Here is a 26065-nt window from a genome sequence, read left to right as displayed (position 1 = left end):
TTAGTATAAGTGCTTCTCAAGTGTGTACTGTCCTGTGTTTCTTGTTCCTTCTTCTTATTCTCCTACTTCTATTTCCTTTTTCCCTTCCTCTTCTTTTCTTCTTCCAAAAATGAGTTAGAAAAGTATGAAGTGTGGGAGTACTTAACCTATAGAGACCCTGATAACGTTTGCAGAGCCCAAGTCATAAGAGTGTATGGAGGGGGCTTAGTGGATAAAGGTCCTTGCTGCCAGGCCTCATGACTTGAGTTTGATTTCTGGAACTCATATAGTGGAGAAGAGAACTGACTCTCCTAAGTTGTCCCCTGACCTCACACATGCCGGGGTGTGTGCATGTGCCTCCAGTGAACAAGTGTAGGAGTTAAAGTGCATACAGTTCTAGAAGTACAAATCTTACAGTTCTGAGAGAATGTGGGGATCTGTAAACTTCCCTTGGGAAAGGTTATATTAAAGACATTATCTATCTAGGAAAAGAAAGCTGTTTATAGCAGTTTGGTGGGTTTCTGTGTTTCCAACAGTGAGATATGTGGAAAAGTATGCATTTAAAGGAAGTCCATGTCTGTGGTCTCTTTATCAGGGATCTGATTCACCAAGGCCAGTCAACCATGGAATCTGTAGTCTGAAGATTCGGGTTCAGGTCTTGGCTCTCTTGTTGAATGACTTGCCAACAAAGATGTTAGAACTTTTATTGGTTCTGTCTGAAAATAGGACAGTGCTGTCTACCCTCGAGGGATGTGGGAATGGTAAGATTTAAATAAAAAAAGCTAGGCTCTAAGAAAGTTACATTTTAAATCTGTATTTATTTATATTTTCTTAGGTAATTTAAATATCCCTTGAAGAATTTTCAGGGAAAAGCCATTTTAATTGCTTAAACATAAAAATAACAACTTTTATAATAAAAACTTTTGTTTTTTGTTCTTTTTCCGAGTTAAAACTTTTATATATATATATATTATTTATTAAAAATTTCCACCTCCTCCCATTTCTCTCCCCCTTCCTCTGCTTCCCCTCCCCCTCCCTCTCCAGTCCTAAGAGCAGTCAGGGTTTCCTGCCCTGTGGGAAGTCCAAGGTCCTCCCCCCTCCATCCAGGTCTAGGAAGATGAGCATCTAAACAGACTAGGCTCCCACAAAGCCAGTCCATGCAGTAGAATCAAAACTCAGTGCCATTGTCCTTGGCTTCTCAGTCAGCCCTCATTGTCAGCCACATTCAGACAATCCAGTTTGATCACATGCTCCATCAGTTCCAGTCCAGCTGGCCTTGGTGAGCTCCCATTAGATCAGTCTGACCGACTCAGTGGGTGGACGCACCCCTCGCAGTCCTGACTTCCTCGCTCATGTTCTCCCTCCTTCTGCTCCTCATTTGAGCTCAGTCCAGTGCTCCAATGTGGGTCTCTGTCTCTATCTCCATCCAATCGCTGGATGAAGGTTCTATGGTGATATGCAAGATATTCATCAGTGTGGCTATAGGATAAAGCCAGTTCAGGCACCCTCCCTTCTGCTGCCCATGGAACTAGTTGGGGAAATCCCCTTGGACACTTGGGAACCCCTCTAGAGCCAAGACTCCAGCCAACCCTGAAATGGCTCCCTTGGTTAGGATAACTTCTTTCCTGTTCCCATATCCACCCTTCCTCCATCTCAATTATCCCATTCCCCCAAACTCTCCCCAATCCTCCCCTTCTCCCTTTTCTCTCCCAATCTCCCCTTCCCCCCAATCCACCCTCACCCCCCTGCTCCCAACTTTTGCCTGGTGATCTTGTCAACTTCCAATATCCAGGAGGATAACTATATGTTTTTCTTTGGGTTCACCTTCTTATTTAGCTTTTCTGGGATCACGAACTATAGGCTCAATGTCCTTTGTTTATGGCTAGAATCCGCTTATGAGTGAGTATATACTATATTCCTCTTTTTGGGTCTAGGTTATCTCACTCAGTAAAGTGTTTTCTATTTCTATCCATTTGCATGCAAAGTTCAAGTCATTTTTTTTTTTACTGCTGAGTAGAACTCTGAAGTATATATGTGCCACACCTTCTTTATCCATTCTTCTATTGAGGGGCACCTAGGTTGTTTCCAGGTTCTGGCTATTACAAATAGTGCTGCTATGAACATAGTTGAACAAATGCTTTTGTAGTATGATTGGGCATCTCTTGGGTATATTCCCAGGAGTTTGCTGGATCCTGAGGTAGGTTGATTCCCAGTTTCCTGAGAAACTGCCACACTGATTTCCAAAGTGGTTGCACAAGTTTGCATTCCCACCAACAATGGATGAGTGTTCCCCTTACTCCACATCCTCTCCAGCATAGTTTTTGATTTTAGCCATTCTGACAGGTGTAAGATGGTATCTCAAAGTTGTATTGATTTGCATTTCCCTGATCACTAAGGAGGTTGAGCATGACCTTAAGTGTCTTTTGGCCATTTGAACTTATGTTGAGAATTCTCTGTTCAGTTCAGTACCCTATTTTTTAATTGGGTTAATTAGAGTTTTAATGTCTAGTTTCTTGAGTTCTTTATATATTTTGGAGATCAGACCTCTGTCTGTGGGGTTAGTGAAGATCTTTTCCCATTCAGTAGGTTGCCTTTTTGTCTTAATGGCAGTGTCCTTTGCATTACAGAAGCTTCTCAGTTTCAGGAGGTCCCATTTATTCATTGTTGCTCTTATTGTCTGTGCTACTGGGGTTATACGTAGGAATTGGTCTCCTGTGCCCATGTGTTGCAGACTACTTCCCACTTTCTCTTCTGTCAGGTTCAGCGTGGTCAGATTTATATTGAGGTCTTTAATCCATTTGGACTTGAGTTTTGTGCATGGTGATAGATATGGATCTATTTTCATTCTTCTACATGTTGAAATCCAGTTATGCCAGCACCATTTGTTAAAGATACTTTCTTTCTTCCATTGTATAATTTTAGCTCCTTTGTCAAAAATCTGGTGTTCATAGGTTTGTGGGTTAATATCCAGGTCTTCGATTTGATTCCATTGGTCAACATCTCTGTTTTTATGCCAATACCAAGCTGTTTCCGTTACTGTAGTTCTGTAATAGAGTTTGAAGTCAGGGATGGTCATGCCTCCGGAAGTACTTTTATTATATAGGATTGTTTTGGCTATCCTGGGTTTTTTGTTTTTCCATATAAAGTTGATTATTGTTCTCTCAAGTTCTGTGAAGAATGTTGTTGGGATTTTGATGGGGATTGCATTGAATCTATAGATTGCTTTTGGTAGAATTGCCATTTTTACTATGTTGATCCTCTCAATCCAAGAGCAAGGGAGATCCTTCCATTTTCTGGTATCCTCTTCAATTTCTTTCTTCAAAGACTTAAAGTTCTTGTCAAATAGATCTTTCACTTCCTTGGTTAGAGTTACCCTAAGATATTTTATGCTATTTGTGGCTATCGTGAAAGGTGATGCTTCTCTGATTTCCCTCTCTGCTTCTTTATCCTTTGTGTATAGAAGGGCAACTGATTTTTTTGGAGTTGATCTTGTATCCTGCCACATTACTAAAGGTGTTTATCAGCTGTAGGAGTTCTTTGGTAGAGTTTTTGGGGTCGCTTATGTACACTATCATATCATCTGCCAATAATGAATGTTTGACTTATTCCTTTCCAATTCGAATCCCCTTGATCTCCTTATGTTGTCTTATTGCTATTGCTAGAACTTCAAGCACTATATTGAAGAGGTCCATAGAGAGTAGGCAGCCCTGTCTTGTTCCTGATTTTAGTGGAATGGCTTTGAGTTTCTCTTCATTTAATTTGATGTTAGCTGTCAGCTTGCTGTATATAGCTTTTATTATATTTAGGAATGATCCTTGTATCCCTAATCTCTCTAAGACCTTTATCATAAAGGGGTGTTGAATTTTGTCAAATGCTTTTTCAGCATCTAATGAAATGATCATATGTTTTTTTTCTTTATTTATTTAGATGATGGATTACATTGATAGATTTGCGTATGTTGAACTGGCTCTGCATCTCTGGGATAATTTTTTTTTATTGATAAAAGGAGAATAAAAAAAAATTTCCACCTCCTCCGAGCCTTCCATTTCCCTCCCCCTCCTCCCACTCTTCTCCCCCTCCTCCCACCCTTCTCCCCCTCCCCACACTCCTCTCCCCCTCCCTCTCCAGTCCAAAGAGCAGTCAGGGTTCCCTGCCCAGTGGTAAGTCCTAGGTCCTCCCCCCTCCGTCCATATCAAGGAAGGTGAACATCCAAACTGGCTAGGCTCCCACCAAGCCAGCACATTAAGTAGGATCAAAACCGCGTGCCATTGTCCTTGGCGTCTCATCAGCCCTCATTGTTCCCCATGTTCAGAGAGTCCAGTTTTATCCCATGCTATTTCGATAACAGTCCAGCTGGCCTTGGTGAGCTCCCAGTAGATCAGCTCCACTGTCTCAGTGGGTGGGTGCACCCCTCGTGGTCCCGACCTCCCTGCTCATGTTCTCCCTCCTTCTGCTCCTCATTGGGACCTTGGGATCTCAGTCCATTGCTCCAGTGTGGGTCTCTGTCTCTATCTCCATCCATCACCAGATGAAGGTTCTATGATGATATGCAAGATATTTGTCAGTATTGCTCTAGGATAGGGTCATTTCAGGTTCCCTATCCTCAGCTGCCCAAGGAACTAACTGGGGACCTCAGCTTGGGCACCTGGGAGCCCCTCTAGGGTCAAGTCTCTTGCCCACCCTAAAGTGGCTCCCTTAACTAAGAATTGTGGTTCCGAGCTCCCCTATCCAACCTTCCTTTATCCCAATCCTGTTTCCCCAAGTCCCCCCCTCCTTCCCTTCTACCGTTTCTCTCCCCATCTCCCCTTACCCCCATCCCACCCCACCCCCCAAATCCCAATTTTCTCCCCGGCAATTTTGTCTACTTCCCTTAGCCAAGAGGATAACTATATGTTTTTCCTTGGGTTCACCTTCTTACTTAGCTTCTTTAGGTTCACCTATTGTAGACTCCGTGACCCCTATTTATGGCTAGAAACCAATTATGAGTGAGTACATCCCATGTTCATCTTTTTGGGTCTGGGTTACTTCACTCAGGATAGTGTTTTCTATTTCCATCCATTTGCATGCAAAATTCGAGAAGTCATTGTTTTTTACCGCAGCGTAGTACTCTAGTGTGTATATATTCCATACTTTCTTCATCCATTCTTCCATTGAAGGGCATCTAGGTTGTTTCCAGGTTCTGGCTATTACAAATAATACTGCTATGAACATAGTTGAACAAATGCTTTTGTCATATGATAGAGCATCTCTTGGGTATATTCCCAAGAGTGGTATTGCTGGGTCCAGGGGTAGGTTGATCCCGAATTTCCTGAGAAACCGAAACACTGACTTCCACAGTGGTTGCACAAGATTGCATTCCCACCAGCAATGGATGAGGGTACCCCATCCTCCACAGTCTCTCCAGCAAAGGCTATCCTTGGTGTTTTTGACTTTAGCCATTCTGACAGGTGTAAGATGATATCTCAAAGTTGTTTTGATTTGCATTTCCCTGATTGCTAGGGAAGTTGAGCACGACCTTAAGTGTCTTTTGGCCATTTGAACTTCTTCTGTTGAGGATTCTCTGTTCAGTTCAGTGCCCCATTTTTTAATTGGGTTAATTAGTATTTTAAAGTCTAGTTTCTTGAGTTCTCTATATATTTTGGAGATCAGACCTTTGTCTGTTGCGGGGTTGATGAAGATCTTTTTTTTAATGTGTTCTTGGATTCGGTTTGCCAGTATTTTATTGAGAATTTTTATGTCGATGTTCATGAGTGAGATTGGCCTGTAATTTTCTTTCTTGGTTGAGTCTTTGTGTGTTTTTGGTATCCGGGTAACTGTAGCTTCATAAAAGGAGTTTGGCAATGATACTTCTGTTTCTATTTTGTGAAATATATTAAAGAGTATAGGTATTAGCTCTTCTTGGAAGTTCTGGTAGAATTCTGCATTGAAACCATCTGGTCCCGGGCTTTTTTTGGAAGGGAGGTTTTTGATAACAGCTTCTAATTCATCGCCACTTACAGGTCTATTTAAATTGTTCACCTGGTCTTGATTTAACTTTGGTATATGGTACTTATCTAAAAAAATGTCCATTTCTTTTACATTTTCCAATTTGTGGCATATAGGCTTTTGTAGCAAGATCTAATGAGTCTCTGAATTTCTTCAGTGTCTGGTATGTCCCCCTTTTCATTTCTGATCTTATTTATTTGCATGTTCTCTCTCTGCCGTTTGATTAGTTTGGATAGGGGTTTATCAATCTTGTTGATTTTCTCCAGGAACCAGCTTTTTGTTTCATTGATTCTTTGGATTGTTTTCTGTGTTTCTATTTTGTTGATTTCAGCCCTCAGTTTGATTATTTCCAGTCTCCTACTCCTCCTAGGTGAGTCTGCTTCTTTTTTTTCTAGAGCTTTCAGGTGTGCTGTTAAGTCTCCAATGTGTGCTTTCTCCGTTTTCTTTATGTAGGCCCTTAGTGCTATGAACTTTCCTCTTAGCACTGTTTTTATAGTGTCCCACAGGTTTGAGTATGTTGTGTCTTTATTTTCATTGAATTCAAGGAAGACTTTAATTTCTTTCTTGATTTCTTCCTTGATCCAGGGGTGGTTCCATAGTTGACTGTTCGGTTTCCATGAGTTTTTAGGCTTTCTGGGGGTAGAATTGTTGAATTCTAACTTTATTCCATGGTGATCTGATAGTACACAGGTGGTTACTACAATTTCTTTGTATCTATGGATGTTTGCTTTGTTACCAATTATGTGATCAATTTTTGAGAAGGTTCCATTAGATGCTGAGAAGAAGGTATATTCTTTTCTGTTTGGGTGGAATGTTCTATAGATGTCTGTTAAGTCCATTTGATTCATTACATCTGTTAGCTCTCTTATTTCTCTGTTAAGTTTCTGTCTGGTTGACCTGTCCATTGGTGAGAGCGGAGTGTTGAAATCTCCTACTATTAGAGTGTGGGGTTTGATGTGTGATTTGAGTTCTAGTTGTGTTTCTTTTACATCTGTGGGTGCTTTTATATTAGGAGCGTAGAGATTCAGGATTGAGACTTCCTCCTGACGAATTGTTTCTGTTATGAGAATAAAGTGTCCTTCTCCATCTCTTCTGATTGATTTTAGTTTGAAGTCAATTTTGTTAGATATTAGTATAGCCACACCCACTTGTTTCTTTGGACCATTTGATTGGAAAGCCTTTTCCTAACCCTTTACTCTGAGGTAGTGTCTGTCTTTGAGTTTGAGGTGTGTTTCTTGTAAACAGCAGAATGTTGGATCCTGTTTTCGTACCCATTCTCTTAACCTGTGCCTTTTTATAGGTGAATTGAGTCCATTGATATTAAGTGATATTAATGACCAGTGGTTGCTAACTCCGGTTATTTTTCCTGGTGGTAGTGTTTGTGTGTTTTCCTTCTTTGAGTTGTGCTGGTGGAGGGTTGTAAGATGCTTATGTTATTATGGGTGTTGTTGGCTTCCTTGGTTTGTGGTTTTCCTTCTAGTATTTTCTGTAAGGCTGGGTTTGTGGCTAAGTATTGTTTAAATCTGTTTTTGTCCTGGAATATCTTTTTTTCTCCATTGATGGTGAAAGAAAGCTTGGCTGGGTATAGTAGTCTGGCCTGCATCCATGGTCTCTTAGTGTCTGCAGCACATCTATCCAAGACCATCTGGCTTTCATGGTTTCCATTGAGAGTCAGGTGTAATTTTGATAGGTTTCCCTTTATATGTTACTTGACCTTTTCCCCTTGCAGCTCTTAATATTTGTTCTTTATTCAGTATGTTTTGTGTTTTGATTATTATATGGTGAGGGGATGCTTTTTTTGGATCCAGTCTATTTGGTGTTCTGTATGCTTCTTGTACTTTCATAGGAATATCCTTCTTTAGGTTGGGAAAGTTTTCTTCTATAATTTTGTTGAATATATTTTCTGGGCCTTTGAGCTGTAATTCTTCTCCTTCTTCAATCCCTATTATTCTTAGGTTTGGTCTTTTCACGGTGTCCCAGATTTCCTGGATGTTTTGTGTTAAGATTTTGTTGGATTTGTTATTTTCTTTAATCAATGAGTTTATTTCCTCTATAGTATCTACGGTGTTTGAGATTCTTTTTCCTATCTCTTGTATTCTGTTGGTTATGCTTGTCTCTGTAGTTCCCGATCAATTACTCAGATTTTTCATATCCAGCCTTCCCTCTGTTTGTGTTTTCTTTATTACCTCCATTTCATTTTTCAAGTCTTGAACTGTTTCCATTACCTGTTTGATTGATTTATCGTTGTTTTCTTGGGTATTTTTGAGAGATTTATTCATTTCTTCTACCTTTTTGTTTGTCTTCTCTACTTCTTTACAGCAGTTTTTCACATCCTGTTTAAGGTCCTCTATCATTTTCATAATGTTACGTTTAAAGTAGATTTCTTCTGCTTCTTCTGGAATAGGGTGTTCAAGTCTTCTTGTTGTGTGATCCCTGGAGGAATTCTTGCATTGACATCTGCCCATCTCTTCCTTCAAATGCAGCCAGGAGAGTCTTGGTGTCTTGGTCCAATCTATGCTGTGACTGACTCTGGGTGATCTCCTCAGTGCAGGAGCAGGAACTGTTCCCCTTTGGGTGGGTAGCCTCAGTGCAGGAGTAGGCACTGTTCCTGGGCCACAGAACTAGCAGCCAATAGGGCAGGCTTGGAGGGGGTGGGCAGGGATGTGTGGCACAAAGAAGCCCCTGCAGCAGGAGCTGAAGGGGCCCAATGCTCCTTTCCCAGACGTTCCGCCCCGCCCTGGGATGTCACCCACTCACCCGTCTGGAAGGTTGTCCTCAGCGCCCTATTCAGGCCACAGGACTGAGAAAGATTGTGGGTTTCTTCATGTGTGCGTTGAGAGGAATGAGCCAGTTGCCAAACACATGAGCTTCTTGACAGGCTGCCCTTCTTAGCAGGGTATCACACTGCCCTTCGCTTGGTGCCCGGCCTCCAGGTAAAACTTTTGTTTGTATGATGTGTAGATGTTTTTGGGGGCGTGCACTTGTCATTGCATGCATGTGATCAGAGGCCAACCATTTCTTTCTACCTTTAAGGATTTCTAGGCACTGAATTCCAGTAGTTAGGGCTATGAAGCAGATTTTGGGGGCTCAAGGAACCTTTCTGCCTCAGCTCCCCGCTGTCTGGTACTGTGGGCATGTACTGCCACACCTGGGACAGATTGTGTTTTCATCTGGCTCTATGGCTCAGGGACAGTTATCTGTGATGGCTTAGAAATGGACGCTGTGAAAACTCAGAAAGGAGCAGAGGATAGTCCTTTCTGCAGGACTTAGCCTTCCCTTAAACTGTGATCTTCTTAAACATGCAAATTCCCAAATGCTTAAGGACTGTTAGATGCCATTGTGTTGAATGCTTCCAATCTTTTGGAAATCACCTTTAGAGAAAAGAATGCCTGTTTAAGCTAAAAGGAGGCTTGATATTAATCCTTGAATTTCATCTATCTTTGATTATAGATAAAGCTTCTTTCTATCCCTACATCTTCCTCAGTTTGGCAGTACATCTACTGATCTTAGTAAAAGTAAACAAAAACTGTAAGAAGCTGTGCTTTGTAATACACATCTGCAATTCTAACACTTAGGAGGTAGAGGAAGGAGAATAAGGAGTTCCAGGTCAACTTTAGCTGTAGGGCAAGTTTAAGGTGCAGCTCAGTTGTAGCAAGAGACCCTAGCAGTTTGGAGTTGCCAGTATCATGGAACAACTGCCAAGAACAGCAGCAGCCATGGAATGTTCAGAGCTTAAAATGACAAGGGGACAATTTTGTTTTATGTCCACTTGACACAAGCTAAAGTCACCTGAGCCAAGGGTGTCTCAATTAAGAAAAGGCCTCCATGAAATGGGGCAGTAAGTGAGCCTGTAGGGCATTTTCATAATTAGTAATTGATGGGGGAGGGTGGGCCCATTTTATTGTGGGTGGAACCACCCTTGGACTGGAGGTCCAGGGTTCTATAAGAAAGGAAGTTGAGCAAGCCATGGGGAGCAAGCCAGTAAGCAGCATCCCTCCATGGCCTCTGCGTCAGCTCCTGCTTCTCACTTCCTTTAATGATGGGCTATAATGTGGAAGTATAAGCCAGATAAACTCTTTCCTTCCCAGCTTGATTTTGGTCATGGTGTTTATTATAGCAATAGAAGTAACTATGACAATCAATTACATGTATTTTTTTTCCTTTCTTACTAATGAAGACTACTGGATAAAGCCTGGGGACCATGTGACAATGGAAGCATCTTGTCAAGATTGTTACCTAAGAATCCAGAGTATCAATATTGTGCATTTGGAACAGGAAATGGAAGTTATAAAGCATTTTACCAAGAGTGAAGACTTGCTGTCTCTAGGGAATGAGGCTGAGCTCTGTAGTGCTCTGGCTAACCTTCAGACCAGTAGAGATGCTCTGGAGCAGACCTGTGTGTTAGAACCTGCAGAGATTGCTTTGCTCAATAACATTCCATATCATGAAGGCTTTAGGATGGCCATGAGGAAGGTGTTGTCTTCACTGGCCCCAGAGAAACTGTGCCAGCCCATGGATCCTCAGTGTCAGGACTCTGAGATGAACTCTGGAATTGGACAGAGTGCTATTGCACCGAGCACCTCTGACCCTCTCTATGTGTTGGATGTGTCTGAAGGCTTCTCTCTTTTGCCTATAATTGCTGGAACACTTGGTGAGGTTAAGCCCTACAGTTCTGTGGAGAAAGACCAGCATTGTGTTGCTTTGGACCTCATATCTGAAGCCAATCACTTCCCTAAGGAAACACTGGAGTTTTGGCTGAGACATATAGAAGATGAAGCTGCTGTGTTGCAGAGGCCCAAGTCAGATAAATTGTGGAGCATAATTATATTAGATGTCATTGAGCCATCTGGGCTCATTCAGCAGGAAATAATGGAAAAAGCTGCAATATCCAGGTAAAACAAAAAACATAAAATTGAATGGGGGATTTTGGGTTCAAAATTCACTTTCTTTTTTGAGTTTTGTATGCGATGGGGTGAGATGAATGTCTTACTGCTTAACCATTCCTGACATTGGAGTTTGTTCTGCTGAGGGCCTCTGACAGGTCTGGGGTAGAGGCTAGATGCCTGGTTAGATTTTCCTCACCTGAAATGGAGTTAGTCACCAGTGACTAACTGAAATCTTCATAAAAGCTCTGAATGGAAAGTTTACAGGCTTTCCAGAGGAGGTAAGCACATCAAAATGTGGGAGAATAGTGAGGAATAGTGGGCCTCAAGAGTGTCCCTCTCCCATAAAGAGCTATTTCTTCCTCTAACCCACCTTTTGCTCGGCTCTCATGGTGATATCTAGGCAGAGAGCCCACACTCTGAGCAGTTTGTTCCCCAGCAGACACCAGTTGGGTTTCTTTAATTCAATTCAGTTCTGGTCCTATCTGGAGGTAGGCAGAACCTACAGGGCAGCCACAGCTTCAAAAGTCAGATGCACCGAAGCACATGGTAGGTTGTCACCTGTGCTTCTACACCACCAGGCACAAATTAAAGCCCCTTCAGTTTATAAAACCCTCTTCAGATTTGGCTGAATTTGCTATCGCAGCTCACAGGACTTAGGGAAATGCTTGGCTTGGGTGAACCTATTTATTATATATGCAGAGCCAGCAGGAGAGCTGCAGAGGGTGCAGAGTCTTCATGGTCTTCCCCCGACTTGCTGGCCAGGAACCTTCACGTGCTGAGCTGCACAGGTCTCAGTGCTGTCTCTTGGGGATTTTGTGGGGCATCACTGGGTATTAGCGATAATTTAACCTGGCAGGGAAGCAAGGAAGCAAGGCAGCAAGTGACTCTAGTCATTCCTAATTCTTTCTGGAGGACAAACCCAAGACTCCTGGAGTCCCTAGCACCTGGCGTGGCCTTGCTATACACAAGAGTTCTTATTATTTCGTTGACTCTGAAAAGATGCCTATGTTTTTAGGAGTTTTATACCAAAAAACAAACAAAAGCATCAACAACAAAGACAAGATAAAGTGGAGTATTAGAGAAAGTCACCATTGCCCTGTGTATGTCTTCTGTTTGGCCATTCTTGAATGAGTTTGTCTTTGAAATGTTTGTAGATGTATTTATTTTAATTGTGTTTTGCCTACATGTATGTATATATACCACATGTGTGTGCCTGGTGCCTGGAGAGATCAGAAGAGAATGTTGGATCCCTGGAGCTAGAGTTACAGATGGTTGTGAACCACCACCATATGGGTGCTGGGAACCGAATTTGGGTCCTCTGCAAGAGCAACAAATGCTCCTAACAGCTGAGCCATCTCTCCAGCTTTCTATTTCTGGGTTTTAATCTTTGTAGCGTACCAATGCATAGAGGTATTATGTTTTTCTTAGTTCTCTGAGCCATGTTAGCAAGTTATCAGACACTTCCTTTAAAGAGGGAGTTGTGTGAACTCCACAAGTCTGTCAGTGAGAGTGTACTGGACACCTGGGGTTAGGATTGGCTTCTGAAGTGAGGCAGTCCCGTGGGACTGAACCCTAGAGAATGTTAGAGTGGACTAGCATCCTAAGATGCTCAGCTCAGCTGACAGAGAATTAATTAACTGGCTCTTTTTTGGAAAAACTCACCTTCCAGTTTGGTGTGAGAAGTTTTAATAAATAAGGGAAATAAATAAAGTTAAGGTAAAAGTCAAGTTTATGGGCTGAAGGTATGGTTCAGTGTTGACGAGCTTGCTCTGGTATCCCCAGTACTACAAAGAGAAACCTAATAGAATGTCAGTGCCTGCTAAATGATTCATTTAGTAACAGGTAAATAACAAGTTAGTATGCACTGTTATCATTCTTAGAACTTTTCTTGAGTTTCAAAGTTTGGAAAGTTAAAGTAAATGGGCAGAAAATTAACAAGTAAATAGGCTAATCTCACAACAGCTCACAAGCTAATAGGAATGGTTTTGTTGAGAGCTTTAAGTCACTAATTTGAGATGTCACTAATTGAGATTGACTTTCCCTCACACCCAAACAAGTTGTTAGGACCAGTGTGGGAGAGCATAGGGTCAGCAAGTCACAGACACCAGATGTAAGGGCATCAGACAGGTAAGTCATGACCTTGGACTAAGCTAGTCCCTTTACTCGCTGTAAGCACATGCTCACCTGAGCTTAGAGCAAGTCCTGTGTACATTAGTGCTCCACTCATTCCTGCTCTCCTATGTTTCATTGTTGACCGTCCTCGTTTGATCCTCCTCACTTTGTTAAGGTAGGGTCACTAAACACAAGGCTTGCTCCTTTGGTAGGTTAGGTCTTGAACTTGCACTGAGGATCCATCTCCACCCTTGCAGTGCTAGGATTACAGACATGCTACCATTTTACCTGGGTGCTACGAATCTGGTTCTGGTCCTCACATTTGGAGTGCAGGTGCCTTAGCCACTGAATTGTCTCCCCAGCTCCCAAGTCTTAATGATTTATTTAGGGAAACTATATAGCAAAAATGGAAACACTTAGGCACATTATCTTTTTAGATCCCTACAAACTGGCCAGATGGCTAGGCTGTAATTTTTAAAGTAGATCCTTACATCTTTAACTTGAGTGTAAAATTTACGGTGAAAGATACTTGAGGTGATCAGTGCCCACCTCTTTGTAGTAGTCCCTGCTCTGGAAGTTGAAGTAGAAGACATCCCAGAGGACTCAGTTTTTACTGATATTTGAAAACGCGACAGATGAGGAACAGTCTCACTGTCTTAAGACCTACCTTGTATTCTGTTTCTGGTTCTTCCTTATAGCTCAGGTCAGAGAAATAAGACTCCACAGTAGTTCACAGGAGCACCCGGTACCTCACACATGGGGGTGCCAGCTTCCCACCCGTCACTTATTGTTTGCTCCTAGTTCTTTGTCCAGGTCCAGCCTACTTCAGAAGCTACTTTTTAATAACCATACGTAGTATTGATAATGCCATTTTTTGTGGGACTACAGGGAGAATGAAGGTGAACAAGAGTGGGGTTGCATTAAGTACAGTTGCATGAGCAAGGGTTTGTTAACCTTTATCTTGGCTTTCCTTTCTAGAATATTTCAGTTTATGTATATGTTTGCTCTTGGAGAGTTTAGTCCTATAGAGTGACCACTTCAGAGACATCACAGAATAGTTCAGAGAGCTTGCTGTATACTCTGCCCTCATGTACTGAGCTATTTGTAGTGTTGTATTGTGAGACTGTCCTTTTTCCAGTCAGACTTTCACCTTGCGGGAAATGCTTGGGACCATCAGTGTTGCCGCTGCTTACACGTAATGATAGCTGTGGAGTCTACACGTGAAATTTATTCATGTTTCCTATACATCTTACACACAGTTGTAGAGCAGCCAGAACCATTTTTAGTGCGCTTGTGTTTTGATGGTAGCCTAGTCATGAAGTCATACATAAAACTTTCCTTATATTATATTGTATGAGTGATCAAAAAGCACTGGAATTCATTCATTCATTCATTCATTCGTTTGTTTATTTACTTGTTTTCGAGACAGGGTTTCCCTGTGTATTCCTGGCTGTCCTGGAACTCACTCTGTAGACCAGGCTGGTCTCAAACTCAAGAGTTCTGCCTGCCTCTACCTCCCGAGTGCTGGGATTAAAGGTGTGCCCCACCACTGCCTGGCTAAAAATGCTGGTTTAGGAGCACTTTGATTTCCACATAGGATGGTTCCCCATTAATGATTATGGCCTGTAACTAAGGACTTGCCTTAGTCCATCCAAATTTGACTTCTTGAGCAGTTATTTCTAATGGTTTAAATTTTGAATAATGACAATAATGACAAAGTCCAATAGACTGTATATCATCTACACTCCACTAATTTGTGACTCTTACTTGTTATCTATAAAATGTATGGAATTAAAAGGCCTTATAATTATCTACCCTTCTTCAGATGTTTATTGCAGTCTGGAGGCAAGATCTTCCCCCAGTACGTCTTGATGCTCGGGATGCTTGTGGAGTCGCAGACACTGGTAGAAGAGAGTGCCGTTCAAGGAACAGAGCACACTCTTGGGTTGAACATAGCACCTTTTATTAACCAGTTCCAGGTAAGCGTGTAGAGAACTGTTCAGCCAAGACCCTGCTGCCTCCTATTATCTTTGTCTCTCCTTTGAATTTTTACTTAGTCAGTGGGCCTAGCTAGATAGACTGCAGGCAGTTCCCTAGAGTAAAGGAACATGTCACCAATGAAAGCCAACCTGAGAGTCAGAATAAGCAAGGATTTTTGTCATGAATACTGACTAAAGTTTACAGATTGTCCTCCGAATCACCTATCACAAGATAGAGATGGTTAATACTTAATGCTGTTTATGTGCATGGTCCCAAAAATGCTATCATCTATCTTTTTGTTATGATAAAAAAAAGGATTATTTACTTATTGTAGTGTATAAGTGTTTGTATGCAGGTGTGTCTTGTATGTGCATTGTTCATGGAGTCTAGAAGAAGAGATGAGATCTCTAGGAACTAGAGCCACCATGTGGGTGCTGGGTGCTGAGAGCTGAGCGCAGGGCATCTGCCAGAGCAGTGTGTGCTCCCACCTGCTGGGTTCTCTCCACCCCATATTCCTATTTTATCTCCACTTGCTCTGACTGTTGTAATAGGAGTGGCAGGGCTGCGTCCCCAGCACCCCGGCCGCCTGCTAGCTTATGCCCCGAAATAATTACACGGACTGTATTTTTTTTTTTTTTGGTTTTTCGAGACAGGGTTTCTCTGTGGCTTTGGAGCCTGTCCTGGAACTAGCTCTTGTAGACCAGGCTGGTCTCGAACTCACAGAGATCCGCCTGCCTCTGCCTCCCGAGTGCTGGGATTAAAGGCGTGCGCCACCACCGCCCGGCTTGGACTGTATTCTTTTAAACACTGCTTGGCCCATTAACTCTAGCCCTTACAGGCTAATTCTCATATCCCGATCAACCCATCTCTAATAATCTGTGTAGCATCAGTCTTACCGACAAGATTCTAGCCTACGTCCATCCTGGGTTGGAGCTTCATCGATCGCGTCTGCCCAGGAGAGGGGAGCATGGCCTCTGAGCTCACTTCCTCTTCCTCCCAGCATTCTGTTCTGTTTATTCCTCCCACCTATGTTTTAACCTATCAGGGCCAAGCAGTTTTTTTATTGCTTAACCAGTGAAATCAACAGATTGATATATGACACTCCCACATCACTTCCGCTTTTTCTGTTTAAACAAAAAAAAGGAAGGCTTTAACTTTAACATAGCAAAATTACATATAACAAAACAGTTATCAAGCAAGAATTACAGTTACAATATTTATATCTATTTTATCTTTTATCATAACAATGGAAAACTATAACTATAACTATCTATCTATTCTTCAACTCCATCAAAGACTCCAGAAGAATACAATATTACCTAAGCAAACAAAAAGTAAGCAATTTTCAAAACTCTAGAAATGACAGAGACATCTCACTGCCTGTACAGTCATCCAAAGTTCCTCTGTACCATTAGGGCATCCGTCTTCAGCTTTCAGGCCCATAGTATCCAGCAGACATTTCCATGAAGCAGGAAAATTCAAAGTCAGTTCAGTCACTATCTGTTGTGTCCTGCAGAATGTCTTGCAGACTCCTTCATGAATCAGGAACCCCGAAAGATCATCTTACCTTTAGGCAAGTTCAGTAGTCCTCTCTCTACGGGTTCTCTGTGTCCAATTTATGCAATAGTCCAGGCAAGAGCAGTTTCTTGCCCAAATGGCTATCAAACTCCATAAAGATCCTCTTCGATGCCCATCTTCTTCTTGAAGTAGATTGGTGTTTCCAGGAGCAGACATGTCTCATTGTCATGAAAAACCCTAAGTTTTTAAAACATTAAATAGCATATTCCGTAGTCTTTGAAAGATATGAAGAATGCCTATCTAAAATAACCATGTACGTCTAGAAAATCTTAACTAACAGGACTACAAACTTGACTATTATGATTATCTATTAACAACCTATATACATTACATTTTTAAGTGAACTACACAATCACAATACCTTAATCAAGATCAGAAATACATATAGCAAAATTGACCTTAAATTTAAATCACTAAAGCAAAATCCATATCAATGCAAATTATTCATACCTATATATCCCCCTTTAAATGTAAAAGAACATTTATAAACAATATTTGGGAATATGGACGTAGTTATTTCTCTCCAAACTGCTTCCTGCTGAGTGGGGGCGCTGTTATTCAGGTCTTTTATGGGATAACCTGTGTGCTAGTTTCATCTCAGTTGACAGTTGAGCAAAGTAATTTTTTGAGGGTGTTCACAGCAACCTTTCGGGAAGGCGTGGTCCATCATACCATATTGGGATAGAAGCAATCCACAGACTCTCACCCTCTGTGAAAACAAAATAAGAAACTCCTTTCCAAAGCATCATGTCCTTAGATCCAAATTTCAAAATCAAGGCATTTTCAAAATATCTATGTTGGATTAGTTCAGCAGCATTTATAAACAAATATCTTTTAGCAGCTGTTGCTCCTTCCTCAACATTCAAACAATTCAAACAGAGCATAATAGCATACAGTATCAAAATTCTCTGTGTGTTTTCCATCTTTGTGCGCTTTATTTTAATCTCTATTTTGTTTATTTTTACTTTTATTTTTTGCTTTTTGAGACAGGCTCTCCATATATCTTTGACATGGAATAACTCTGTAGACCAGGTTGTCCTTGAACTCTCAGAGATCCACCTGTCTCTGCCTCCCAGGCATTGGGATTAAAGGTGTATGCTACTACACCTTGAACTCAAGAGATCTGTTTGTCTCTGCCTTCTAGGTACTGGGATTAAAGGCGTGTGCTACCACACCTTGAAGTCACAGAGGTCAATATCCCTTTGCCTCCCAAGCCTTGGGGATTAAAGGTGTGTACTACCACACCCAACTACTCTCTTTCACTTTTTTTTTGTTTTTTACTTTAAGAACTTTAACTTTTAGCCTGCATATCTTTTTTTTTTAGTTTTTTTTTTTTTGAGAAGGGTTTCTCTGTAACTTTGGAGCCTGCCCTGGCACTAGTTCTTGTAGACCAGGCTGGCCTCGAACTCACAGAGATCCGCCTGCCTCTGGTGCTGGGATTAAAGGTGTGCGCCGCCACGTCCGGCTCCTGCATATCTTTTTAACACACTGTAAATCATTAAAATAATTTGTCTTTGAATCTCTTTTTACTGTATATCTCTCTCTTTTTTCTGACCACATGAGTCTTTAATTTACCAAGCAATATCAGTAGGACTAAAGCCGTGGCTTTGACGGCTGAATCCAGCCCATTCCTTAGCTTTCCAGCCTCATGGCTGAGGTACTGGCTGTAGCCATGTTTACTGCCACAACTCTATGGCATTTCAAGGTCCCTGCCAGCAAGTAAGTTGCAGCATTATGTCCACAGACAACACTCAAGTCCTCTCTCTGTAGTCGGCCCTCCTGCCTCAAACAGTCAGAATTTGCTCTGGCAGGATGGCCTAGAAAACTGGCATTTTAAAACAGCACAACTTTTTTCCTGCTACAGCTGAAAACAAACAAGCATTCTGTCAGCTTTTATCAACACCATTTAAATATTTCGTGGCAGGACCTCTTCTGCAGGGTTTTGCAGCTGAAGCTGAGTCAGGAAGCCTCTCTTAGATGAGAGCACTTGCTTGCTTCTAGCAAGCAGAGCAGACCCGAGAAACTGCTGCTACCAAGAAATCATGCTTTACTCTATCCCAAGCTTTCTTAGGCTTTCAGTGGATTCAGTTGTCCACACGTCTGGGCACCATTCTGTAGTAGGAGCTGCGGGCCTCTTCCCACAGCCCGGCTCCTGGCCGCTTGGCTAGCTTATGCCCCAAAATAACAACACACAAATTGTATTCTTTTAAACACTGCCTGGCCCATTAGTTTCAGCCTCTTAACCCATTTCTAATAATCTATGTAGCACCACGAGGTGCACTTACCAGGAAAGATTCAGCATGTCTGACCTGGCAGCTTGCTTCATGGCGTCTGCCTGGGAGAGGGGAGCATGGCCTCTGAACTCACTTCCTCTTCCTCCCAGCATTCTGTTCTGTTTACTCCTCCCACCTATGTTTTAACCTATCAGGGCCAAACAGTTTCTTTATTACTTAACCAATGAAATCAACAGATTGATATATGACACTCTTACATCATCTGATTCTTCAGTTCTCTCAGTCACAGTACACTGGGCCTGCTGCCTTTTCACTGTGCTCCCAGCTATGGCTACTCTTTCCTGAACAGCTTAGGTTTTGTGCTCTGTGTATTTTCATGTAATTTAGATAGTACACCCCACTCCTGTTCTTGTGTAATCCTGCCTTGGTTAAATCCCACTGACTGTTTACATGTCTATGTGAACCCTACAGTTGGCCCTTAATTATCTAAAGAGACACTATAGCCCTTTTTGGAAGATTTATATATTTTTTAATCTGTCTGTCTGTCTATATCTATCTTTCTGGCAGGGTTTCTCTTGGTAGCCCTGGCTGTCCTAGAACTCACTCCATAGACCAGGCTGGCCTCAAAGTCAGAGAGATCAGCCTGCCTCTGCCTCCGGAGTGCTGTTATTGAAGGTTTATGCCACCACTGGCCTGTCATGGCAGTTTTATATTTTATAGACTGTTTTTCCATTGCCGTAGGTATTATCTCCCCTACTAGGTAACTGAATCAATGAAACAAAATCAGAGGTTGTTAAAGGACTATAGTACATTAAAAACTATTCAACCTGTTTACTGAGATCTTCTACATGTGCTGTTTTATTTATTTTTGTCTTTTTTAGATAGGGTCTAATGTATAGCCCCATGCTTCAATGTGTGACCAAGGATAACCTTGGCCGGGTGGTGGTGGCGCACACCTTTAATCCCAGCACTGGGAGGCAGAGGCAGGCAGATCTTTGTGAGTTTGAGGCCAGCTTGAACTCCTGCTCTTCCTGTTTCTGTTTCCCAAGGGCTGGAATTATAGATGTATGTCACCATTCCCAAATTATGTGTATATATTAACTATTCATTGCTACACCAAAGTACCTGACAAAAGCACCTTAAAATAAGGGTTTATTTTGACTCGGAGTTTGAGGGAACACAGTCCATTGTGATAGAAAATTCTACCTCTGTTACCCTTCTGTCAAAAATAAGGTGGATGGTTTGTGTTTTGGGTTTTGTTTGTTTTTTGTTGTTTTTCTTTTTTTTTCTTTTTTTTGTTTTATTTTTTTTAAATTTATTTATTTATTTATTAAGGATTTCTGCCTCCTCCCCGCAACTGCTTCCCATTTCCCTCTCCCTCCCCCGATCATGATGAGTCCCCCTCCCTCATCTGCTCGAAGAGCAATCAGGGTTCCCTGACCTGTGGGAAGCCCAAGGACTGCCCACCTCTATCCAGGTCTCGTAAGGTGAGCATCCAAACTGCCTAGGCTCCCACAAAGCCAGTACGTGCAGTAGGATCAAAAACCCCACTGCGATTGTTCTTGAGATCTCAGTATTCCTCATTGTCCGCTATGTTCAGCTAGTCCGGGTTTATCCCATGCTTTTTCAGACCTAGGCCAGCTGGCCTTGGTGAGTTCCTGTTGTTGTTTTTCATTTGTTTGTTTGTTGGTTGGTTTTATTTTGTTTTTTTCTTTTTGGTTTTTTTGAGTCATGGTCTTTCTACATAGACCTGGCTGTCCTGGCACTCACTATGCAGACCTGCACCTGCCTCTTTCCCTCCTTCCTGAGTGCTGGGATTAAAGGTGTGCACCACCACACCCAGCAATAATTTGTGTTTTTAAGAACAGCTTGTCTGAAGGGTCTTTTGTAGATTTAACATTCTCAGTTGCTGAAGTGACCACTTGCTTCTTTCTATTTTAAAAGCCTACTATGGAAGAAAAAAAAAGCTGTTCTCAAAATTTGTAGTTTCCATTTTCTCATGTTTGGTTATATTCATGTAGATCGTAAATGTCTAGACTGGTTTTTAGTAACTGCAATTGGTAAACCACACAGATCAGCAGCAAAGTGTAAACAGTCTATTCTTGCACAGAAAGAATTTATAGGCAACCATGTTTAAATTGTCTTAAAATGGTTAAGATGTCTAAGCAACCAAAGAAATAATTTAGTTGTGTACCAGTATTTTCAGAATAAAAGCAGTCATTCTACTTTTTCAGGATTCCATGTGATTTGAACTGTGTCCTGTTGTCTGGGACTAGACACTCTCAGTAAACATGACAGAACAGCTTCTAGTAATCCAGTGACACGTTTGATGTCGCACTAGGAAAACAATTCTCCTTTGCCTTTCTTGCAGTTTTTACTGATTTTTCAGTCACTGAGTTCCTATAGAAATGTTTTCCAGGCTTGCAACTATTCTCACGTTTTTGCTTCTCTAGGGGCATAGTTCATTCCGTTAGGCTTGTGTTGTGTCTTTAGAATGAGTTTTCCATTTTCTTGGGGGAAAGTGAGTATTGATGTTGCTTTGCTGATTCTGGAAGTTTGTTTCTTGGAACTGGTTAGATTTGTCTCATAAATAATAAGAGTGGTTATTTGCAAAACTATGATTGGCATGTTAGCAAATGAGACTGTCTAAGGCATGTGCTACTAGGGAAGCAAAGAGAATGTGTGTACAGAAGCTTTCAACATTGGTATATAGTGGTAATATGATGCTATACTATTGGACCAATAGCAGCTCTTTTTTATAAACTGAACGCACTATTACAAGCTTTGTAGTATTTCATTTATAAACTCTTCCACACATACTTACCTGTTACAGTTTTCTCAGAGTGTCGTAGTATGTCTTCCAGAACTTCAGTGTATCCTGACACTAAATAGTTCCAGCTTGTGGAATTTTCTGTTAGTTTCTTTTTCATTGTCTATGGCATATAGCAATTGAAGAAGATACCCGGTCAAATATATAGACAGCTTGAAATCCTACCCTCCAGGTAGAATGATTCATGCTTCCATAAATATAGGCCTTATAGCCCTAATATGTCCATTATGCCATATTAGGTGGGGTCAGGAATCTTTCCTTCATAGGAGGCTTGAAGTAGAGAACTCAAGAATCTTCTGTCACCATGCACATTGCTGCCAATTCTATGCAGAACAGGTATCTCAATATAAATCTAAGGCTTATATAAATAAATGGAACCTCTCCATGGCTGAGAGATTAAGAGTATGACCAGCATGCTCAACCTTAAGGGCTCCTCATATCCTTCAGGTGGAACCATGACCAACAATTCAGCAGGTTGGCAGCCAACCTAGAGATGATGGGTCTGGTGACATCTAGTTAACTCTAGTCACTAATATAGATGGCCATGCAGGGAGATCCCAAGAAAGAATTCATATCCGTGCAAAATGCTGTTCTGCTACAGCCAATGAGAAGACCACTTAAACTGTGTGAGCTTGACAGAGAAGGCAATATGAGCCACAGTGTGGTGCTGTGGATAGGAAACCTCTCAACTTCTGTTGCCTCTGACTATGAAGGAGGCTGGTAGATTGATTCAGGTCAACAAGAACAAAAAAAATGGTGGAACCTTACAATGGGGACACCAGTCAGTGTTGTCAGATCCTTGGAAAAGCAGTATGCCCATAGTCTCTGCCTTTGAGTGCGAGATTAAAGGGAAGAAGACCCTTCACCAGACAGTTTTGGAGCTGTTGGTCCCAGAAGTTCCAGCCTGAGGCCTGTCCTTTCCTTCAGGGTCAGGGCCTATGCAGAGTTCCGAGTCATTCAAGCAGCTGTTCCATGGCAGAAAGAGAGGACAACATCCCCAGCTCCAGCATCCACACCACACAGTCAGATACCCTGCTCCCTCAGGAGCTAGGATACAGTTTTTGATCCCAGAAATGGGATTAAATGACTTCAAACCCTGAATAACTAACTGTCCACTAAGAAAATCTCTGATATGGTGTGGGTCATATCCCTTGGGGCAAATAAGGATCCTTAGGCAGCACCAGAGTTGAACAGTAGCACAATGTACCAACTTGCTTTGTAAAGATCACTTTGAAGCCAGCCAAAGGCACAAACATGGTAGCGATGCAGTGGGAGGTAGTGGCTTAAACTGCAGCTGAAGCCGTGTGTGCTTCTGCATGTATTTTAAAAGTTGGAGTTTTACAGATTGCGTATGGTGTATGAGAGAGGTCCAGGAAAGATAGTTAGCAGTTACTTTTTTTTTAGCCATATAAGAATTTATTAACAAGGAGAGAAAGAAAGAAAGGGAAAGAGAGAGGAAGAGAGAGGAGAAAGAGAAGGAGAGAGAGGAGGAGAGAGGCAGAGCCCCGTGTGTACACTGGGAGAGAACACAGGGAGAGGGAGCCTAGTTAGCAGTTATTGATATGGGAAACATCAGAGTGATCAGCTGTATTTGTGTGTAGAAGGTGTCAGGAATAAGGAATCAAAGAAACTCTAGGATTAGTATGCAAATTAAACAGTCGATATCATATATATGGTATTGAAAACCACAAGTCTAGATGGAACATTAGGGGTGTGCAGAAAAGGGGTTGAGACTGGATTTAGAGATCTTGAATTTGAGGATGAATCTGTTTGGATGAGTTTGCTTCTTTGAAGCTGGTCTGAACTCACTATGTAGACCAGGCTGACTTCTCATAAAGAAACCTAAGTGCTGGGATTAAGGGGATGTGCCACCCACCATGGCTGGCTGAGTTTGGTGCCTCTGATCAAACCCATTAGTACTTACTGTTAGATTATTTATTCACATATTCTAGGAACAGATGTTTCTGGGATTGTTTGGCCACTTCAGAGTTTAGTGTGGTTTCATCCAAGAGAAAGACCTGTAGGTAACAAACCATAGGGAAGTGTTGAACCTGCGTAAACCTTAGCTTGTTCATTCATCCTGAAAAACTGATTCTGAGATTCATGCCTTAGGGTGATGCAGAATATAAACGAGGCAGTAAACATCGGTCATGAGGAGCTCATTGTAAATCAAGCACAGAGTGAACCTGACTGCACAAACGATAAGTCAGAGTTTTCTCTTTCAGGTGCCTATCCGTGTGTTTTTGGATTTATCTTCGTTGCCATGTGTCCCTTTAAGCCAGCCAGTGGAACTCTTAAGATTAGATCTGATGACGCCATATCTGAACACTTCCAGTAGAGAAGTAAAGGTAAGGACAACGGCCAGCGGTCACTCTTGTCAGTCAGAACAGTTTGCCTTCATGAGGGATACTATACTCACACGGTTTATCATTTTCTTTGAAGATTTAAATCTTTCTAGACAGCATGCAAAAATAGATTGAATAAATATTAGTGTCTAGGACTAGTTATTATTAAATTTGAATGGGTGGTTCAATATGTTTTTAGTTCTTATATTCAAATTGATTAAAAAGAGAAAGACTTGATGATTTGCCTTGATGAAATGTTCAAAATTCGATTTCTATAGGTCCGCATTTGTAGATCTGGACGAGTGACTGCTGTCCCATTTTGGTTTCATTTGTGCCTTGATGATGAGGTCAGGCTGGACACCTCAGGTGAAGGCTCCCACTGGAAGCAAGCTGCCATGGTTCTGGACACCCCCATCCAGGTGCAGGCGGGAGAGGAGCTTGTGCTCAGTGTGCAGCATCACAAGAGCAATGTCAGCATCACAGTGAAGCAGTGAGAGAGGCTGTAATCATGGGAGGAGTGTAAATTTCCTTGTCGTGCTCAAAGTAAAGCGTTAATAAAGCACATGGTAATGGCCTTAATGTGCAGCCTTGTTTTTGCTCTCTAGAAAAGGATACGTCCTTTGTTTCATTTTGTTGGGCTTGGTAGGGATTTAAAAGTTGTCTGCCTCATTGTCATGTCAGTTAAACAGATTTTTAAGGTTTTGAGGCCTTGTCTTATAAAGGCTTCTAGGGAAGACTGAAAGGTGGTGTGAGCCAGAGCTTGCTTCTGTTAGGTAGTGAGTTAGAGAGTGAAGGGCCTAGGAGGTGTCTTAAGGAGGCACAAACAAAAGCTTGAAAATGCTAACTCGGGGGCTGGAGAGACGGCTCAGCAGAATTTTTCTAATTTTGATTTGAATGTCCTCTTGCAAAGCTTTGTAATTCACGGGATCCCATTTTTAATTGTCGCTGTTTCCTGAGTGATCTGAAAGCCTTCAGAAAGTCATTGCCCATGTCTCTATCCTGAAGTGCTTTCCCTACTTTTGATTTTGCTAAGGAATTCTTTCTTTCTTTCTCTCTTTATTTTTTGGTTTTGTTTTTTTTCACGACAGGGTTTCTTTGTAGCTTTGGAGCCTATCCTGGAACTAGCTCTTGTAGACCAGGCTGTAGACCAGGCTGGCCTCGAACTCCCAGAGATCCACCTGCCTCTGCCTCCCTAGTGTTGGGGTAAAGGCGTGTGCCACCACCACCCAGCAATAAGGATTTTTTGATCTTCCTTGTCCCAGTCTCTTCTTCTCTCTTTTCTCCTCTCCGTTTTCTTTCTTTGATCCTTCCTCTTCCCTCTTTTTTCTTTTCTTTCTTTTCTTTTTTGTTTTTTTGGACAGGGTCTATGTATCCCCAACTGGTCTCAAATTAGCAATGTATCTGAGGATAACTTTTAATTTCTAAATTTCCTATCTCTACTTTCTAAATGCTGAGATTACAGGCGCATGCCAGCATCTCTGGTTGGTCCCGATTTGGGCATGCTAGCCAAACATTTTTAGTAAGCTCCGTTGCCATCCCTTATTCATCTACTCAAGGAACCAACTCAGCTTCATGAGTCTTTTTATTAATTTCTGCCCTCATTTTAATTTCTTTCCATCCACTGCTGTTTAGGTTTGGCTTGTTCTTACTTCTCCCAAGACTCTGAGGTTCATTTTTCTTTGAGATTCTCTGATTTTTTTTTAAATGTGGGCATGTTTAGCTACGACTTTCCCCTTAGAAATGCTTTTGTTGTGTCCCGTAGGTTTTAGTTTGTTGTTTTCCTTTTGCTTTGATTCTCCTGATCTCTGATGGCCTTCTTGATTTCTTCAGTGCCAGTGCAATGGCAATGGTGTGCTGTTGAGTTTCTACAAGTTTGCATGCTCTGTCGTTACTCTTGCTGTTGATTTTTAGTTTAACATTTTGATCAAAATAAAAGTTATTTCAAGTTCCCTATGTTTATGTCCTATTATATGATCTATTATGGTCTATTTTAGAGCCGTCCCTATGGGTTGCTGAGAGTGTCTGTCCTGAAGTGCTGGAATGGACTGTAGGCTCTGTTGCTACGTCACTTAACTCTGGTGTGTAACTTCTGACACGATGACCTGTCTGCTGCTGAGAAAGTCACCCACTGTGTGT

General features: G+C 41.7%; 1 protein-coding gene across 1 annotated transcript in view; it reads left to right on the top strand.

Annotated features, from left to right (window-relative positions):
* Prmt9 (protein arginine methyltransferase 9) overlaps nucleotides 1–24508 on the top strand; it is a 56171-nt gene extending 31663 nt beyond the window's left edge. Inside the window, exons 9-12 of the mRNA XM_075976612.1 lie at nucleotides 10142–10856; nucleotides 14788–14941; nucleotides 23810–23932; nucleotides 24208–24508. Of these exons, the coding sequence (XP_075832727.1) occupies nucleotides 10142–10856; nucleotides 14788–14941; nucleotides 23810–23932; nucleotides 24208–24423 (1208 nt within the window). The 3' untranslated portion in view covers nucleotides 24424–24508. The remainder of the gene's footprint in view (nucleotides 1–10141; nucleotides 10857–14787; nucleotides 14942–23809; nucleotides 23933–24207) is intronic.
* Nucleotides 24509–26065: the final 1557 nt, after the last annotated feature.

Source organism: Microtus pennsylvanicus, chromosome 6 (assembly GCF_037038515.1).
Source record: "Microtus pennsylvanicus isolate mMicPen1 chromosome 6, mMicPen1.hap1, whole genome shotgun sequence".
NCBI lineage: Eukaryota > Metazoa > Chordata > Mammalia > Rodentia > Cricetidae > Microtus > Microtus pennsylvanicus.
The sequence above is the reverse complement of the archived record's forward strand: the minus strand, read 5'-3'. Positions and strand labels throughout refer to the sequence as shown.